The sequence below is a fragment of the Hyperoodon ampullatus genome (assembly GCF_949752795.1).
Source record: "Hyperoodon ampullatus genome assembly, chromosome: 5".
In the NCBI taxonomy this organism is placed as follows: domain Eukaryota; kingdom Metazoa; phylum Chordata; class Mammalia; order Artiodactyla; family Ziphiidae; genus Hyperoodon; species Hyperoodon ampullatus.
In genome coordinates, this window is record NC_136918.1 from 67,742,828 (window position 1) to 67,762,785 (window position 19,958).

The following is a 19,958-nucleotide window of genomic DNA, read 5'->3' on the forward strand; positions in this document are numbered from 1 at the left end:
GTTTGACACTTGGAGGGAGAACGCAGCTTCTTGATAGTCTCGATTCGTATCAGATAGAATACTGAAATATTAACCCCATTCTTTTGGGAAAGATTACACTAAACAGTAACAACAAAAATATCTATGTACCAGTCACTTAAGATGTTGAGATCAGGACTTCCCTGGTGGTGCAGTGGTTAAGAATCCGCCTGCTAATGCAGGGGACATGGGTTCGAGCCCTGGTCAGGGAAGATCCCACATGCCACGGAGCAACTAAGCCCATGTGCCACAACTACTGAAGCCCAAGCGCCTAGAGTCCGTGCTCCGCAACGAGAAGCCACCACAATGAGAAGCCCGCGCACCGCAACGAAGAGGAGCCCCCACTCGCCGCAACTAGAGAAGGCCCGTGTGCAGCAACGAAGACTCAGCACAGCCAAAAATAAAATAAATTAAAAAAAAAGATGTTGAGATTAAAAAAAAAATGTACGTAAATATAAAAATAAATAAAACTAGGGATCATAAACAATGTTCAGATGAAATATAGAAGATTTACCTCCTTTAGTTCATGTTCAGTTTGAGGGAGTTTTGCCTCTATATCTCTAATTGCAGCTTTCCTTTCTTTGAGAGTCTCAGAAGCTGCCATTAGAGCTTCATTGGCCTTACTTAATTGGGACACTGCGGTATTATGACGACTGAGATAGATATCAAGTTCTGATTGGGCTACATCCATCTTTGAACGTGCTTCATTTACTGATTTGCTGAAATCCATAAGTTCTTTCTCTCGACTCTGTTAAAATATGATAGACCCCATTAAATCCGAAATATATGTGTTTTCAAACCTAAACTGAAATGGAAACGATACATTTTGAATTTAACTTAATAGATTCTACAAGCACAATATACAGAAATAAATTTCACAAGTGGAATGGACTAACAGTTTTTGCCTAGTTGTGAATGTTCACGGTATATAGTCTTTGCCCAACTGATTTCACAAGAGCTTAACGAGGTAGATACCATACTAATATCTAATATCTCAATTTAGAGATTAAAATGACAAAGAAAGAGTGGTTGAAAGAGAACAAAAATGTGGATCTGAAATCTAGATTCCATGGTCTTTCCACATTACCTTACCTAAAACGGTAAGGTATAAGGACTACTCAGCAGAAAGTTTCCTCAAGTATATTTATGTTGGAAATCTTTTTAAGTTTTAGAGGTAAGGTGAGGTAATCCCCAACGCAAGTCACAATTTGATGAGTGAGTAGAAATATTGTACCACTGTAGTTGACTGTGTAGAAAGGATCTACTTATTAGAATAATGGAATAAGAAAAGCCCTTACAAAAAAGCCTAGCCCTTTTATTTCACATACAAAGCATTGGCCCAGTAATATAGTATGATATTAGAACATGTCCATATTTCAAAACAGAATCAATTTAGTCCGTAAAGAAACTCCAAAACACTTCACGGAGGTATAATTAACACAGGTCTTAAGTAACATAAGTCAATTCAACTCCATTACTGTCATCTATTAAATATCTACTTAACATGCTCAGTGTTGTCTAAAAGGCTGTGGTGAATATAAACAAAGATAGCTAAACTCTGTGCTTATACTCTTGTTGGGAAGACAAGACATACCAATGAGACAATCTCACACTCTTGTTTTAGGGAAGTGCTAACATAATGTAGTAGCTAATATTTATTAATTCCTTACTTTCTAGGCACTTTATGTAAGTAAACACATGTTTTATTTTCACAAAGATTCACAAGATGGGTAATATTTTCTTCCGCATTTTGAGGAAGATAACTTGGAGACATAACCTGAACAAGTTCAGAGATAATAAGTGATTGACCTAGGATTTGAGCCAAGAACTGACACATGAGCCATGGTTTTAAAACTATCACAGAAGAGCTACAGAAGCAAAGAAAGGAGATGTCATCTATGGTTAGTGTGGTCCCAAGCATTTATAGGTAGTAACCAATAAATTACCAAGAAAATAATGAGAAGATGAAAAAGAAAATTTGATGATGAAGTCAACGTGTAACAAAGAACTGCACATAAAACAAAGTATTTGATGAGTATTTTCTTCTACCACTATAAGTTCTCGTTAACTTTTTTTTTAAACGAGAAAGCCAACAACAAAAAAGGGAAAGAGTCTAGGCTAACTATTTTTAGGAATGGTAGACATTAAAAGTCCAAACTTTTTCTTCTAAGAGTTCATTTTTTAATATTACTATAAAAACAATCTTCAAGATTAAAAAAAAAAGCCACCAAAATATATGCCAACTGATAAAGAAATCTTACTTCTTTTTCTTTCTGAAGCCCTTGTGTTTCCTGTTTAAGGCTATCCATAACTTCCTTTAATTTTTCTTCTTCTTTTTCTTTTTCTTTCTCAAGGGCATTGTTTCTAGTTGTTGTCTCAGTTATGATATTCTCACTCTTGGCAGGTATACTTTTAAATTCTTCAACCTAAGATTATAAAACAAATTAAAGTTACTAGAAGCATGTACCTTTAGGCTATCCAACACCATCAATATTTGGCTTATTTAAAAGTATCTCTCAGGATCTTCTAGATCTTTGCGGTTTTCATTGTAATTAGGTTTGAAGCAGCTAGCTTTAGCAAGTACTTCCTTAATCATCTGCTGCAATTTCTATGTTCTCTCAGTCTAATGGTAAAACTAATTCTACGAATTCCTGATTCCTTATGGAAGACAATTCTTCCTCGCTGAGCAGTAGATCTTCCTTCTGTTCCAACTTTAGGCTGTAATTATCCTTCTTCACCTGTGAATATGGTCTGAGTACATGGAATTCCCTAAAGTACCCTTCAAAGTGCATTACAACTTACCACAAATCACCCATACACCCCCAGTCTCCCTCAAATCCTAAGATCTTTCCCAACTTTACCCTTCCAGAGTCACCACATAGGACTAATATTTTATTCCATTAATACCTTCCAGTAGTAATCACTTTTCCACAGTTGATGCCTAAAGGCTAATTATTTCTACTACAGTTACATTTGGCTTAATCTGCCCAATTCAGGGGTTTCTATCAAATCCATGCTATTTTGTTTATTCTGATTATCTATTACCAGAGAAATTAAACATTTCCCAAAATGGTGTCCCTCAAACACTGATTCACATAGATGTGTTACTGTACTGAGCATAAAGTATTTTGTGAACAAATGCATTCGGAAAATGCTTACAAGGTAAAGCAGAGCCTGTCTCATAATTACCATGTAATTATCTGGTACAAAACTTTAAAAAAAAAAAAATTTGTTTTATTTTTGGCTGTGTAGGGTCTTCGTTGCTGCACGTGGGCTATCTCTAGTTGTGGCGATTGGGGGGCTACTCTTTGCTGTGGTGCACGGGCTTCTCATTGCAGTGGCTTCTCTTGTTGCAGAGCATGGGCTCTAGGCGCGTGGGCTTCAGTAGTTGCAGCACGCGGGCTCAGTAGTTGTGGCTCACGGGCTCTAGAGAGCAGGCTCAGTAGCTGTGGCACACGGGTTTAGGGGCTCCACGGCATGTGGGATCTTCCCGGACCAGGGCTCGAACCCGTGTCCCCTGCATTGGCAGGTGGATTCTCAACCACTGCGCCACCAGGGAAGCCGGGTACAAAACTTTTTTGAGGGGAGGGGCTTTGTGTGCCTCATCTATTAATATCTGATTAAACTATGAATATAGTTTGAAACACCCCAAATTAATTGATTTATTAGTCTGGCTCCCAGCAAGTTAGGCATTCTGGTCTAAACCTCATCTTTGTTTTTCTGAAATCTCAGTCTAGCTAATCAACCACTTGCTGTAAATTACGAACTTCCCCTTCCCTCCTTTTTAAGGGGAAACTCCTGCTGATACTCTTAACTTGATTTCTGCAGACAAAGGTACTATTTTTAAAAATCTATGATATGTAGCCAAAAACATCTTTTTAAATCATACACTCTAGGAAGAAGAAAATTATTCTGTCACCCAAATAGAATTGCTGATTTGGTAAATATTTTGCCAACAATGTATATCAGAAACATAAGCTCTAAAACTCAAAAGTCAATGGATACAGGATTTCCCCTTGGGGAAAAATCAGCTTGAGGTAAATCCTGAAACACTTAACATTCAGAATCCCAACTCATTCTCTTAGGTAGTATGGGGCAAGAACATTCATGAAAAATAATAAAAACTACACGTGATATTCAGACCTGAAATTTTAAGAATTTCCCCACTATAACTTACCTTTTCTTTATCTTTTTGAAGTTGTTTTTCCAGTTTTCTGGCTTTACTTGTAGCGTGTTTTAATTTTTCCCTAACTTGAACATCTTCCAAATCTAGTTTTGTAAATTTTTCTTTGTTCTCCTCAATAAATTTTGTAATTTTGTTCAGCTTCCTAGCAAAGTAAGAAAATTCTCAGTCACTATTTTGGACATTCGGATATTTTAAAAGCCACCTTATATACCTTGCCTGGTTATAAATGTTTCCAAGTTCTTATAAGGTAGGATCCCGTTTCAAGCTGACCCTCTCCTCCACCCATATTTGAGGGAGCTGTTAAAATGTGTGACTATAGGAGTTATTTTGTCCTTCTAAGCTGGATTGGAAATAATGACTATGATGTCTAGGTATAGAAAAATTTGACCATAAAAAATAAGCAAAACTCATTTTAAACAATAAAAAAGAAAACTGCATAGGTAAGGGATATTGGTGTCATTGAAGATTGGTATGAGAAAGGTAATGAAAACTTTAAGACGACTAACCTGTCAGGTTAAATGCTTATGCTTGCTATGATGTTTTGTTGTTATTATGTTCTGCCACTAGGGGGTAGCATCCTGCATTATTTTAAGACCAGTGTTGGGCACTCAAATCTGTGATAATCATCAACTAGATGTAAGTCAATTAAGTTTTTTGTTTGCAAAAGGAGACCATTTTATATGCTGGCAAATGTATTACACGCATGTGCTGGCAGTAAGTTTATATACAGACACACACACATACATGCAATAAAATGTAATTAAATAATTAAATACTTTTAGTACTTTCTAAAAGATTATTACTTCTCTACATCTTTTACATCTTTATTCTTAGCTTTCATTTCATTTGACAGTATATTGCTCTTCTCATTAATTTCTTTGGTATCTTCATGAATTTTTTCCTTTTGAGTCTCCATTTCAGCAATTCGTTTCTGCAGATCATAACTAGAGAGAGGAAAAAAAAGATATCAGAGATCCTAAAATACCATTTCTAAAATTCTCTAACTATTTTAGTAAAACCAGCTGTTTCTAAAGTATTCTTATCCACAGTCGATTAACAATTACCTAGGATTACTGACAGGGAAGGGGGGAAACCAACCCAGGGTCAAGGCTAGAATTAGGAACAAAATAGGCTCCATATAAACAAAATTAGACATTCCATATAAACAAAATTAGACAAAATTAGATCTATTATATGAATTCAAAAGAATGTATATGTAAAACTATTAAGCATAGCAATACTTGTGAACCCACCTCCCAACTTAAAGTAGGAAACTTAAAAGTCAACTTCGACACTATGGTAAACAACCCTAATTTAATGAATTCATCATATAAAACAACTTTTAGAATTTTTTAAACTTCAGTCTTCACATTTCTCTAATATGGGAAAAGAGAAGGGCTTAGACTTACTGCCAGAAACTAATACAAAAATTGATAAATTAAGGTACTTACATGTAATATTGACAAACATGATTCTTTTTTCTAAATATTTCATTTTCCAAGGTAAGAAATTCAATGGCTATGTTTTTCTCTCCTTCTAAGGCGTCCTTTTCCTTTTCCACCATCTTAACTCTGTTTAACTACAAAAGTTAAAAGTGTAGAGATTGTTCATATGAAGTGTATTTGAGCAATCTGAATTTAAAATATGCCAACATTAGATAAACATATAAACTACATTAATATAACAATGTTCCTCTGAAATGCCAATAAGAAAAATATAAAATTCAACCTAAAACACTAAACTCTGCCTGAATGATTATGACTATAACTTGAATATCTAGCTCAGTAAAATTAGTTAATACAGAAAACATTCTGGTTTACAATACAACTAAAGTCTACAGAAGATTCACCTTCTCTCCTCTGTGTTCATTTAATATTTCAAACCTCCGACACAAGACTTTAATAGGTTCATTTAGCCGTCCACAACCAATTATGTCTTCTAAATATTCAAGCATACCCTCATCATGTTCAGTCTGGCCTTTTGGTTTCATCATAGCAATTTGTTCAACTTCACCCTTTAAAAAAAGTAATATTTCACACTCATTGCATATGTTTAGCTACATCAACCTTAAGTGAGAACTAGAAACAATGAACAAATTCAACACTAATGAACAACTAAATGATTTAAATCAGTAGCTTAAAGACATTTAATATGATAAAAGTAAAAATGTTCTCTCCACTCATACTCTTAAGAGTTTTAAGCAAAATTCAGCAAAGTATTCATACAATCTACAATTAAATCACTGTGGCAACATTTTCAACTATTAACAGAATTATAGCTCCTATTCTAAAACAAAGAATTTTCTAAGACCCTTCATGGTTAAATTGTAGTAGGAATCCTGTCCCAAGATGGTTAGTATCATTAAGGTTTCTCTATAAACCTGGTGTTATGAGTTCCTCAGCAAGCGCTGGGCTTCGTAAGAATGTCTCAAACTTAATGCTGTAACTTTCTAAAAACAAGACCATTAAGTGAAAAAGGAAATATTACTATTTCTCATGGTAATAATATTAATAGAAGAAATCCAACCGACTGGAAACTAAAGATCCTGGTACATACAACATTGGAAAACTTTTGCTTGCCCTCATTATTACAACAACTTTTGAAGTGTAATTAAAATTTTAGATTAACATTATATATTTGTATTTATGCAGTTTAATTATAAAGAGAAAAGAAGAAAAAAAATCACAATCAGTAACTTTCAAGGCTGACTGCCAGGCAGCCATTTAGTTTGATGGGGAAGAAAATTTTGTCTGAACAATGCTCAGGCAAATTGCTGCTACTTTACTTCACACCAGTAGCCTGCTTATACTCTATATTATTACAACAGAAGAAAAGGGACAAATAGAAAAAAAAAAATACCCCTTTATTTCTGAAAAACAGCAAAGACTGAAAAATTTTTCTAAAAATTATATATTAAAAAAAGCATATAGTCTTTCTCAATTTAAGTATCTACAATATGTACTTATGAACGAACCTTAAAAATCTGGGGTAAAACTTGCTAATGACAAGGCGTCATATTTACCAAAATCCTCAACATAATTATACAAGGTAAAAAAATTTAAAGATAAAAGAAACGATAAAACAGCTCATTTTAAAATCTACTCATTAGGGACTTCACTGGCGGTGCAGTGGTTAGGGTTCTGCACTTCCACTGCAGGGGGCATGCGTTCGATCTCTGGTCGGGGAACTATGATTCCGTGTAAAAAAAAAATCTACTCATTAAAGGGTATAATTTTAAACATTTTTTACAGATGATCACTTTTCTGTACTTTGACAACAGGACATGATTATAAAATACAAAGTGAAATGTTATCCTAAGAGCCTGTTATTTTTTAGATTTCTCTGCAACCTTGGGTATGTATGAATTAGTTTTAACTAAATATTAGCGTTTAAAATATGTAGCTATTTATATAAAATGTTTTATTCTGCTTTCAATTATCAGTTTTTTCCAAATATTTTCATAACAATTTTAAGTTTCAGACAGGATTTAAGCCTGGAAGAGTGTCCAAAGCTTTAGATTACAACAGGGACTCTAGCCACTGAAGAAGCCAAGAGACTTATTCAGTTGTTATCTAGACAGGGTTTATCAACAGCAACATTACTGACATTTTGGGCTGAATACTCTTTGTTGTGGGGAGCTATGCTGGGTATCACAGCATGTTTAATAATATCTCTGACCTCTCCCCACTAGATGTCAGCATCAGGCTTCCCCCAGCTGTAACAGCCCAAACTATCTCCAGACAATGCTAAACGTACTGGGGGTGAGGATGCAAAACTACCCCCAGCTGAGAATCACTGATCTGGAAGTAGTCAGTTTAACTTTTTTTTTTTTTTGCGGTACGCGGGCCTCTCACGTTGTGGAGCACAGGCTCCGGATGTGCAGGCTCAGCGGCCATGGCTCACGGGCCCAGCCGCTCTGCGGCATGTGGGATCCTCCAGGACTGGTGAACGAACCCGCGTCCCCTGCATCGGCAGGCAGACTCTCAACCACTGTGCCACCAGGGAAGCCCCAGTTTAACTTTTTTGTATTAGTGTTTACAGTCCAAATATCTGACACTTGATAGTCTAATATTCTACCTAATTCAATTTGAATATCTGAACTTATTTTAAGAAAAATGAAAAACCATGCCAAGAGAACTTACATGTCTGAGTCAAATCACTATAAGGTATTATTTAAGTATACACTTTTCAGGTAACCAGAAGTTATGATTTGGTGTAAGAATGATAAAAATATTCCACAGGTATCACACTTTTCCTGGCCAAATTACTTATTGAAGAGATGGAATATCACCATTAGGAGACGCCTAGCTTTGAATAAAGCATAATGGTTGCTTGTTTTTGGTTACCTGTTCCTCCCTTTCCAATTAAAATGAAGGATATACAGTTCTGATTTTTCATTCTAACAAGGTTGCCCAGTAGAAAAAAACATTTTCAAGTGAAATACAAGGACGTTTATGAATCACCATAGTTCCACCTCAAGTCCCATATAACATTCAGTTTTAATTTATTATTGGTATTCATTAAAAACAAAAAACAAAAAAACCGGTTATTATCAGATTCGCACTATTGAATCAACAGGTTATTAGAACATTTAGGCTTCTACCTGTCACGGGACAATTAGGACTGTTGCCGTATTTCAATAACAGACAACCTGGGACCTTTCTTGTGGTTCTGTTCCTTGATGTCCTCTGCCTTACTACCTGCTACTATTTGTTTTCTTCGTTTTTTCCATTTTGTGTCATTTCATGTATAATCTGTGGGTTGACAGTCTGCTTAGAGAACCACTCATATTTCAGAAAATGTACCTATTCCATGTGAAATTATATAGTTTTAATTTAGGGCAATACCTTCAACACATTTCAGAAATAATTTTAAAGCATCAATCTGAATTTAAAGTCACCTTACCACTCAAAGCTCCAAATCACAAGTAGTGGTAGCATGATGAGACAAAAAAAGTTTCAAGTTGCTATATGCTACCATCTGAAGCTGGCAAAGTTCTGTAGGCGCCCCCCCCACGGTTATTTCTATTTTCTATAGCTTAAGTATACTAAACAAGGTTTTAAACAATTTTTTTCACTGTTGTTTACTAGTGACTTCCTATGTTTTAACTTATATTCACACTATATCAGAGATACTAAGCAACTGTGGAAATACCATCTGTGGTTTTTTTTTTTTTAAATAAATTTATTTTTGGCTGCATTGGGTCTTCATTGCTGTGTGCTGGCTTCTACTCTTTGTTGCAGTGCACAGGCTTCTCATTGCGGTGGCTTCTCTTCTTGTGGAGCATGGGCTCTAAGTACGCAGGCTTCAGTAGTTGTGGCATGTGGGCTTGGTAGTTGTGGCTCACGGGCTCTAGAGTGCAGGCTCAGTAGTTGCGGCGCACGGGCCTAGTGGCTCCGTGGCATGTGGGATCTTCCCGGACCAGGGCTCGAACCCATGTCCCCTGCATTGGCAGGTGGATTCTTAACCACTGCACCACCAGGGAAGCCCCATCTGTGGTTTTTTAAAGTAACATTAAAATAGCAAACATACTTCAAGAGGATATTTATAACATCCAAGGCCTAATCCATAACTTACTGAAGTGGACGGCAAACCAGGGTATTGTGATTCATTTATAGCATTCCTCAATAATCTAATTTACAAGAATACAGCTTAAAAATCTAAGAGGAGGGCTTCCCTGGTGGCGCCGTGGTTGAGAGTCCATCTGCCGATGCAGGGGACACGGGTTCGTGCCCCAGTCTGGGAAGATCCCATATGCCGCAGAGCAGCTGGGCCCGTGAGCCATGGCCACTGAGCCTGCGCGTCTGGAGCCTGTGCTTCGCAATGGGAGAGGCCACAACAGTGAGAGGCCCGCGTACCACAATTAAAAAAAAAAAAAAAAATCTAAGAGGAATGAATAGGTATGATGCTTTTTTATCTTTATTGAAACAGAATCCAAATTTTAGCAAGCAAGAACCACAGGAAACTGAAGTATAGTATATAGCTATAACAAAGCTTTTTTCCTAATAAGACCTGAGGTTTAAGGTAAATATGGGCGTTTGCATCAAAATTAAATGGCCCAGATTTACTAGGCTTTGAAATTTTATTTTGCCTTGGTAATATTTTTATTTTCTCCGTTTTCCACTGTAATGTAAGTTATTGTTCTTTCTCTTATTCTGATAAATTTTATTCTAATTGCTCTTTGTGAACTAACAGAGAGCAAGAAACCAAATGACTGAGGTTAGTATCTGTCTAAATTAAGTGCATAAACAGAAACAACAATGCTTTAGGAGGTAGACTGCTGAATATCTATTTTGGATGCTTAGGGGTAGTTTCCTATTTTCTTTCATATAGTTGAGGCGGTTGAACAAGACACTTTTGGATAACTAAAGTACTATTGATAAAGCTAAAATTCTTTTGATATAGCACAGACTTATTTCTACAGGCTAAAAGACCAGAATCCAAATAAGTTTATTATGTTATGCCAGGCTTAGAATAAGTATACTGAAAAGAAAAAGGGAGATGACTAGGTAACAACTCTGATCTCAGTTAATCCAATCTCCAAATTACTAAACAATAAGAACAAAATTTTGGTTGTTTTAAATTTTAGTTTAGATTTTATAATATGAAGACAAAAAGCATATGAAGTTGAAAATTGTGACAAAACTAGCTACCCATGAAATGCTACACAGAGCTAACAAAACCCCACTTGTTTACACTTATGTTATAACAGCGGGACAGCAGCTCCCAAACAAGGTATATATAAACAGGGAAATGTACAAACATAAAAAGCACAACGGCCAATTATAATCTAACACTTTTGGAAGGCATGTGTGTAAGTGCCGCTAAGGACAAGAAACAGAATTCTACCATTTTTGTATCATTTATAGCATCTCAGCATAGTGACTCATTAGTTCATTCATTCAAATAGTCAACGATGAAATTTTAAATGACTTCAAATACTAGAAATGTCTACTTGAAGACCCTACTATACCATTATAGATACTTAAAAAAAAAGTTTACTCTTATGGACTTCTAAACTTTAGTGCTTTTTAGTCTTAAAAATAAGTTTTCACTTTAGCTGGATTTATATTACTTAGGTTGTTAATCACTACCACTGGCCAAACAGCCTATACATTTTATTCAAAGTAATCACTTATGTCTTAGATGATGATATTCTGATGTCTCCAAGTTCCCAGCCTCCCAAACCACAGCTAGTTTTTAAGATGTTATTTAGTGGGAGATAAGGTAATGAAAACTGCATTCTTACTTACCTTCAAGTGCTTTATATCTCTAGTGCAGGAGTCTAAGATTTTGATAAGGAACTAAATAAAAATCCATAGAAACCACTGCCACTTTCCCTCAAACTTTTAAATAGGGCATCATTCGTTCTATCTAGTCCAATCCCTGCTTCTTCTTCCTAACAGGTGAGTTTCTAAGGTTCTTATCTGTAAATTTAATCAAATGGAATTCAATTTGTTAATGTGGAAAGTTTATCTCAGTATTAAAAATGATTTAAACAATGTAACTGTTAAGATGACATAAAAAGGTTGAGATTGTTATGAGGACAAATGGCTTAAGCATCCTGGGCACTTAAGAAGCACATATTTAATATAAAGTTTACAATTTAAAAACTACTCTTATTTACATCTTTGGGAAGTTACTTTATTTAGCTCCCTTTATTTACTGAATTATGTATACAGAGGCAATATCAAGGGAAAAAAATCACCCTCTCAAGGGTTAAAACGCAGCCTATTTTGATGAGTCTATGCACAGGTGTAAAACTTTGATTATCCCTGCGTGACAGTAAATAAACAGCAAATAAGATAAACACAATGATAGGTTCCTGCAAAATGGTATCACTATCAAATTTAGTATTCTAAAGGGGCATCTTTAATCCATAATTAACCAAATCAAATCCCAGAATACAAAAAGTCCATAAAAGTTAAATCTGATTAAAACACACACACACACACACACACACACACACACACACACACACACACACACACACACACACAGCTTTAATCCCACATTTATGTAAATTCAAATCTTATTTAGAAATGTATCTGCTGATGATTTCCCAACATCGATTTTAAAATAAGTTTGGGTTATAGAAGTATTAAAAATGAACTGAAGATATTAACATAAGTCATCCCAGAATATTTCTTTACCTTCTACATACACTATGTACGTCTAAAAGTAACATTTTTTTAAAAAAAGCAGTTGAAGAATATAGACTAAAATGGAAACAAAGGCTAACACTTTATAAGTTTCTTACTGGGAACACTCAGTCATACTAATCAAACTTTTAGTATCAAACCAAAATTCCCAAGTTAGTTTAAAATCAGTAGTACAGGACACTAAAGAATATTAGCAGCTATTTCTATATCACAATAGTTTTCCTCTTATTATTGTGCTCTTGGTGATTGTAGGTAGGACAAAGGAAAAGAAGATAGCCTCAAATCAAAAGGGAATTTTAATATGTCTGACAAAGCCATGTTTTACACTAAGAACAGTTTTGAAAGGTAAGACAGAGAAGATAAGGAATTTTTCTTACCAAGCAACACTGGTAGAAAATATCTTTACTCAGATAAAGAATACAGGGTTTCTAATAAAAATCAGCTTAACACCAGGTACTTAATTTATACCCCTTTAAAAAGACTTTAAAAGTTGTGATACTTAAGAATGAAATATCAGTTACTTTCTGATCTTCCAGTAGAAGTGGTTCAAGTAGGCCATTTGAAACAAAACAAAGAGCTTGAATAAGCTTTTAATTGACCATTCTAAGCGTTAAAAAAAAAAAGTTAAATCAGTTAGGTGCTCAGGTAAATTTGTGAAATACCAAGTATATAGTTTTTTTCTTTCGAGTATATAGTATTAGTAGAGATGACAAACAAGAACAAAAGTAAAGGAAAAGAACTACTAAAAGATAACAAATCTCATTTAAAATGTTATCTTAAAGAGAAATACACACAGAAATGATAAATAGTTGCTATGTCCCTGTCACGCTAAAGCAGCACAATAATATTGGTGTTTAATATTTATTTTACTACGCCAATATTTACGTGCTGCTAGAGCGGAACAAGTATGTCAGTCCACCCAAACATAAAATGAGCATATGATGATGAAATTACAGTTCTGAATGAATTTCCTTAAATTTCTAGAGCAGCAAATAATGATTCGCATCTTGACTGTAGTATGTAAACCATGATGTGCTGCTACAGTACTTTAAGGCCTCAAAAATACAGGATTCATCCAATAGGGAAAAATTCCTTACACTTTATTTTTAAAAAAGGGGGGAAGAAAAAAAGAACGAGAGAACCTCTAATACCTTTAATAAATTTACCTGTAAGATTAAAAATCTATTATGGTCCAAGTCAATTCCATGGCTTCGAAGAAGATTTCCAACATCCTTAAATGTTTTCTTCTTCCCACTTATGTGATAAACAGAAGTATTATCTCTGTAGGCCGTTCTGGATACATAAAAGTTACTGTTAGGAACTACTTCATAATCATCCCCTTCCTGTTTTGAGAAAAAACAAAACCAGAAAACAATTGTTGGTATTAAGTCAGAGGTTTGCTCCAAATTTCACTCACTTCATACTGAAATCAATTCTATGGCTTAAGAACTTCAATTGAATATGCACATAAACTGACAATAGTTCTTAGAATTAATCTTAGCAAAGATTAGAAATAATTTTTCAAGTTCTTTGATTCCTTCCTCATAGATCACAGAAACCAAAAAGTCAAAGCAACCAAACAAACAAAAAAGAAAACACCCCACCTTCAAGCCTAAAAACATATTTGACTGAGAAAAGAATTGATGAAGGGGCACAAGAAACCCACTGTATCCAAAACAAACTCACCCAAATTATTAAACCATGTTGACAGATTACTAGTCCATTAAAAAAAAGTTGCAAGAGATGATTTGAGAAAAAAGGAAGGAAGGTATAGTAGTGGGATGATACAGCTTATTTTTTTTTTCTTTTTTGGGTGAAGAATACCATTATCATTAATTGAAGGTAAAAAAAATTGCAAAGAATTGACAACTACATTCCCCTATTATTTTAATCAAACAAATTTAAAAAATGAAGTGCAAATCTGCTTTAACATTAAAACTTGCTTTCCTTTAAAAGCTATGTCATTTTGAAATCATGGTTTTTAAAATTTACACAAATCAAGTGTAACTAATAAGCAATGGAATCAAATCTGATTTACTGGCAATCTACTTTCCAACCCAAACTGTACAATAGAAAAGCACTACGAAACAAAATTAAAATATATACCACCACGTAGATTTAATTAAAGCTGTTTATATTAAAATTAAAACAAAACCAAAATAAGACCTAGAGGCCAAATCACATCCTCATTTCATTATGTAATTAGTTTTCTACTGGTGATGCTTGGGCGTCATTTTTAGGTTCCAGTCAGTCATTTTTGAACCACGTATTTCCAAAGTTAATTATTAAATAGAAGAGAAAAAAAATCCCAATACCAACAGAGCCAAGTGAATAATCTAAATAGGCATTTTACCTATAATCGTCTCCTCTTCTAGAAAACAAACATGTTACCTTACCCTTCCCTGTTTTAAAAGGGCAGTTTACTTCAAACTGAAGCAAAGCTCTTTCATATCGCCTATACAGATGACTATTAGTAACATTAAATTTAATGCGAATTGAAATAAGGGAGATGGTAAAGTTAGTCAAACTGTTAACATTTTCAAGTTTAGGTAACTTATCTGAAAGTAATAAAAACATAACTTTAAAAATGAATCCAAAATTTATAGTAAAAGAATGCTTACTTGGTACTCGGGATACTAAAACTGCTCAATGTTTTACACCAAAAAGGTAAGCATTATTATGAGCTACTTATAATTCATTTCCCTGGCTAAAAAATTTAATATTTTAAGTTTAACAGCCACTACCACCAATCCTCAAAAAGAAAATATGGTCATGGAGGTAACGAAATAAATATTGGTTCTGCTTTAACCATATACTAATTTTTACGAGCCAATTTAAGCCAAAAATAATAAAATGTGCAACGTATTGAAATCCTTTGTGTTCCTTACTTGAAGTTGCAAATAACTAAACAAAGCCCCTTACCTTATCAATTATCTTTTGAAAATGAACTTCTACAGTACAACTCTGAATATCCTTGTGTTCATCAGAATTGTGTATTAGAACTGAGAGTTTTTTAGATCTTATTTTTTGCGCTCGATAGCCAAACACAAAAAGCATAGAATCAATAACATTGGATTTGCCACTGCCATTTGGCCCAATAATACAGGAAAAGCGCTGCATAAAAACAGGAAAAAAAAAAAGTTAAAGATAGCTGTTTTCATATATCATGTCTCTTATATCACAAGCTTCAACATTTTAAATAAGACCATATTCTAATTTTAACTCAGACTTTTTACAAAATTCATTCTATAGTTAAAGAGAAAATACTCCTTTCAAACATAAAACCCACCAATTCTATTCAGTATGGAAAACTTTATAAAGAGAGGTACCAAAAGATAACCAGATAAACAAAAGCTAATTTCAGTTGTTAAAAGCATAGGAAACATACCGTATTTTTAATCAATCAGCATAAATACAATAACTACAAAATTGAAACATTTTGTAATAAAGATGCATTACCGTACAACGGTTATTTTAAAAAGGTCAAATACCTTATGGAAAGGTCCCAGAATTTTTTCCCCAGCATAGGATTTGAAGTTCTGGTTTACAATATGAGTTATCATAAGACGAGGAGCTCCAGCTTCGTTGGTCATTGCTGGAGGTGGGGGAGGAGGGATGCTATTCAAAATCTCTTCTAAACTTCTATTATCTATTTCCTCACTTGGAGTCTCTAAGTCAGTCAAAGGAAAGGGAAAACAAGGGGAAAAAAGCCTGCATTAGTGAAATTAGTTCGGAGGACTACTGCCTGCTAATCTCCGGAGAGATGTTATTTATGAAACCTAGGAATCTGTATTTTCACTCAAATCAGTATTATCCTAAACTCACAGGAGATGAGAATCTTTTGGTTTGGTTTTATAACAAAAGAAATTCTTGAAAGAAATGACACCAGTAACAAAATTCTATAGAAATATACCTTTTAGGAGCCGAAACACTATGTCGTCATGCAAATCTGGGAAATCCACAACCACTTGATTCCCTGCTCCCTGTCTATAAACAGGTGGTTAAATCCTACGGCTCTAGATACAACTCTCTCCGTATCTGTGAGCACCTGGAACCTTAACTTTGGACACTCGCGAGCTCTAGAGACACTGTCACAGGGGTTTCATGTCATTCAGTTCCTGGACTCACAAAAGCTACGGTAGTTTCGAGTAAATTATCATCCTCTCTTAGCAATTTAAGACCACGAAGGTGAAGTTACAAGGTCAAGAAACTTTTCATCATATTATAACATACAGTCAGGCTGACTCTGAAAAACAGTCCACTGGCTCCTGGCTGACCATGTCGATTTCCGTGGAAATAGAAGACAATGAACAGAAATTCAGAATTGAAGCTATTTACTCGCCCCCATCCCCTCCGGCACCGTTACACCGATACTGCACATTGTCTAATCTGTGAAAATCGCCAAATCGCTTTCTTGAGCGGCTCTACCGGACCTTCAGATGTCAACCCCGCAGCCCCTCTTGTCCGCGCCCAAGAACATCAGCCAGTCCTGGGCTGGGCGCGGATGCACCCGGGTCTCCCCCGTGCTTGCCCGCGGCGTCGCGAAGGGCTACTCACCTGCGGTGGCAGGCGCGAGGCTCCCCGCGCGGCCGGGCGGCGGCTCGGGCTCCGCGTCGCTGCTGGCGCCGTCCGGGGACTGCGGCGGCCTTTCCTCTCTGCGCCGGGCGGTGGAGGGCTGGGTGCCTTTACGGGGCATGGTCGCTGGGGCCGAGGGAGAGTCGGGAGCAAGTCGGGCCGCGGGCCAGTGCCGGTACGTCCCCCCACTCCCCGGGCCCCGCGGTGAGACGGGCTCAGCCCCCCACCCCGTCCCACTCGGGGAAAACTCCGTCCATCCGTTTTCGAGAGCCCCGTCGTCAAACCCCGCTCAACGCCAGCGGGTCCTCGAGAAAGAAGGCACAAAAAACTCAAGTGCCAAGAAGGCGGGATTCGTTTTCATAAGTCCTAAGCAAGTGGGAAAACCTAGACGTGCTTGGGGATCAAGCAAGAATAGAGCAACTGCTTAGGTTCTTTTTACTTTTCAATGCCCCCACGCCGTCCGCCCACAGTATAAGTGTGAAAGACTATTCTAACGTAATTTCTAAACGAAGCAATTCCCATACGCTAGCATTTGCGGACATTCCCACGCTCTCTGGGCTAGGGATGCAAGCGCACAGATTCTGAGAGACAAGAGTTCGTTTGAGGGGCTATCTATCACCTCTTCCCAGAGCAGCGAAGAACCAACTGGCGGCGAGCCGCCCACTTTCCTCTCCCCGCCATTTAGCCCTCGGAGCAGAGGACGGCCCGGGGTCTTTGAGGTCTGCTCTCTACAGTCCGGCCGGGTCCGACCACTCGCGATTTTCAAATGGGAAGTCGGCAGCGCCGGCTCCGGTTCAATCGCCTTGAGGTGGCAGGGGTCTGTCCCTCCGGGGTCCGCGGCAGAATCCCGTTGGACAATAAACTACGAAAGGTCACCAGTTAAGGGCTCAGACGCGGTGGTTAGTCCCTTGCGGGAAGTGAGACGGGCAGGGGGCCACGCTACAGTCCGACCAAGACCGAGATTTCTGAGAAGAGGTCCGCGAGGCTGAGAGGCTCCCCCCAACCCCCACCCCCGGGGCCCCAGTCTCCTGAGCAACGCTTATGTAGCTCAGAGAAGTGGCGCCCGGGAGAAGCGCGCGGGAGCCTCGACTGCCGGGGAGCGGCCGAGGGGGGAGGGGTGACAGCGAGAGAAATCTCCCGGCGGCAGCCTCAGCCTAGACTTCGGCTGCTCCAACTCAAGGCCTCTACTTTCCAGGAGCCCGCGGACGGGACAGGAAGTAAGAGTGTGACAACCTGATCAGGAAAAGAAGTATTTTACCTGCCGGATAGTCCACTCAGACCAAGGTTGGAAACGGTTGCATACCCCCCCGCTCTCACCGGTGTTTCGGCTGCGGGTCCTTCACTCGAAAATGGCGCCTAAAATACAAACTCGAACGGAAATTCGTTACAAATGCGCGCAATGCTTTCTGGGAACCACTAATTTGAAAAAAATGCGGCGATTATCGCCGCCATCTTCTGGTCGCTTATGCGCATGCGCGAACTGCTGGCGGGACCCAGGCGGCAGGGGACGTTTTCTATTAAGTGAAAAAGAAAAGCGAAACAGTGTTTTCCGTGGGCCTACGGCAATAGCACTCTTATAAAAAATATTTTTTAAAAAAACCTTGAGAATTTTGAAAAAGATAAAAAAAATAGAGTTGGGTTCCGCCCACAGCTAAAGGCAAGGCTCAGTCGTCCAATGACGCCCCTTAAGGAGAGGGCGAGCTCGCTGAGGGGCGGGGTCTAGGGCCGGGTCGGGTGACGCCCTGCAGGGAAGTATCGCGGGAAGAGGGAGTGAGCTTAGCTCTTAGGAGTCGCTATGGTGACAGGGAGGCCCGAGGCTTCTTGGTAACTGGGCCCACTTCTGTGAATACGATCGCCACCGCTTTCCTGGCACTTAAGGTAAATCTCTTTACTTCTAGGCGAGAGGTGAGGAAAGGGTTTGGAAGTTGTAGCCATTACTGGATCCACCTTCCCTGCTATGAGGGTGTGTGCGGAGTGGAGCATCAGTTATTTTCCGTCTCCCTGGGGGCGGTGCGGCTCTGGACGTAGCTTTTGGGATGCAAAGGAGGAAGCCCTGAGTTTGGAGGGAGTAGAGGGGTAACAAGGAGAAGAGAAAACCTGGATTGGTGAATGATCGTGTAGTGAAAAGCAAAATAATGATTTCGAATTATTGGTGTTAGGTCATTAATGTCACTAGTGAAAGGGGGTTTCGCGTTTTTAAAATTATTTGGCTGAAAGACTCTGTAATGGAAGAAACGATTTGCTGGTGTCTGGGTATGAGAAAATTATTGATCAGCAAATATTTCTTAAGTAGCTTTTGTATACATTGCACTGTCAGGCATAATCAGGATTATTAAGCAAGTATTTCTGTTCCCAGAGAATCTAGTTTTGTTAGTAGGTTTTTAACCAGGAGTTTGTGGATCTGGTGGTAGGTGATTGGAATTCAGAGGAGTTTATACCACCTCTTCTCCACTTCCCCCCCCCCGCCGCCTCCCGCCCCCGAAATCGTATACAAAATTCTCGGTGCTTGTGAATTTTTCTGGGGAGTTAGTGTTCCCAGAACTTTGATCAGATTCTCAAACGTGATCCTAATCCCTCACAGTGTTAACCATTAATTGATTTGACTATGTCCAACAAGCATTTATTCAACAACTCTTAAGTACTTGACATTGAGAACTGGGAGCCTCTTTTATTCCCCCTTTTAACTTTTGTATACTTAGGACTTGGCATACTCAAGCCCCAGTAAATCTGCTTTATGAATGAATTTACATTGTCATTCTAAGTAAGTAAGTATAACTCTTGCCCTGAGGAGCATATTCAGGTTCAGTGTTTCTCAAGAGGAGGTGTGGAGGACACTCCCCTCAAGTGTAAGAATTTGGTGAGGTTGGGAGACTGGTGTGATATGAATAAACATTGACTTGATATTGTAATATACCTTTATGTTTGAAGTTGTAAAGAATTATTGTTTTCATAAGACAAACTACAGACAATAAAGCTCAGTGGAAAAAAAATTTGGCTGGTAGGTGTACCAAAAAATG

At 37.6% G+C, this 19,958-nt stretch overlaps 1 protein-coding gene across 1 annotated transcript in view; it reads right to left on the bottom strand.

Annotated features, from left to right (window-relative positions):
* SMC4 (structural maintenance of chromosomes 4) overlaps nucleotides 1–18,277 on the bottom strand; it is a 34,357-nt gene extending 16,080 nt beyond the window's left edge. The window contains exons 1-11 of the mRNA XM_079704678.1: nucleotides 18,259–18,277; nucleotides 16,924–17,067; nucleotides 15,858–16,036; nucleotides 15,289–15,480; nucleotides 13,533–13,709; nucleotides 6,054–6,218; nucleotides 5,656–5,783; nucleotides 5,008–5,148; nucleotides 4,196–4,346; nucleotides 2,280–2,444; nucleotides 533–766 (exon numbers count right to left, since the gene is read on the bottom strand). Coding sequence (XP_079560804.1) covers nucleotides 533–766; nucleotides 2,280–2,444; nucleotides 4,196–4,346; nucleotides 5,008–5,148; nucleotides 5,656–5,783; nucleotides 6,054–6,218; nucleotides 13,533–13,709; nucleotides 15,289–15,480; nucleotides 15,858–16,036; nucleotides 16,924–17,062 — 1,671 coding nt within the window. The 5' untranslated portion in view covers nucleotides 17,063–17,067; nucleotides 18,259–18,277. The remainder of the gene's footprint in view (nucleotides 1–532; nucleotides 767–2,279; nucleotides 2,445–4,195; nucleotides 4,347–5,007; nucleotides 5,149–5,655; nucleotides 5,784–6,053; nucleotides 6,219–13,532; nucleotides 13,710–15,288; nucleotides 15,481–15,857; nucleotides 16,037–16,923; nucleotides 17,068–18,258) is intronic.
* Nucleotides 18,278–19,958: the final 1,681 nt, after the last annotated feature.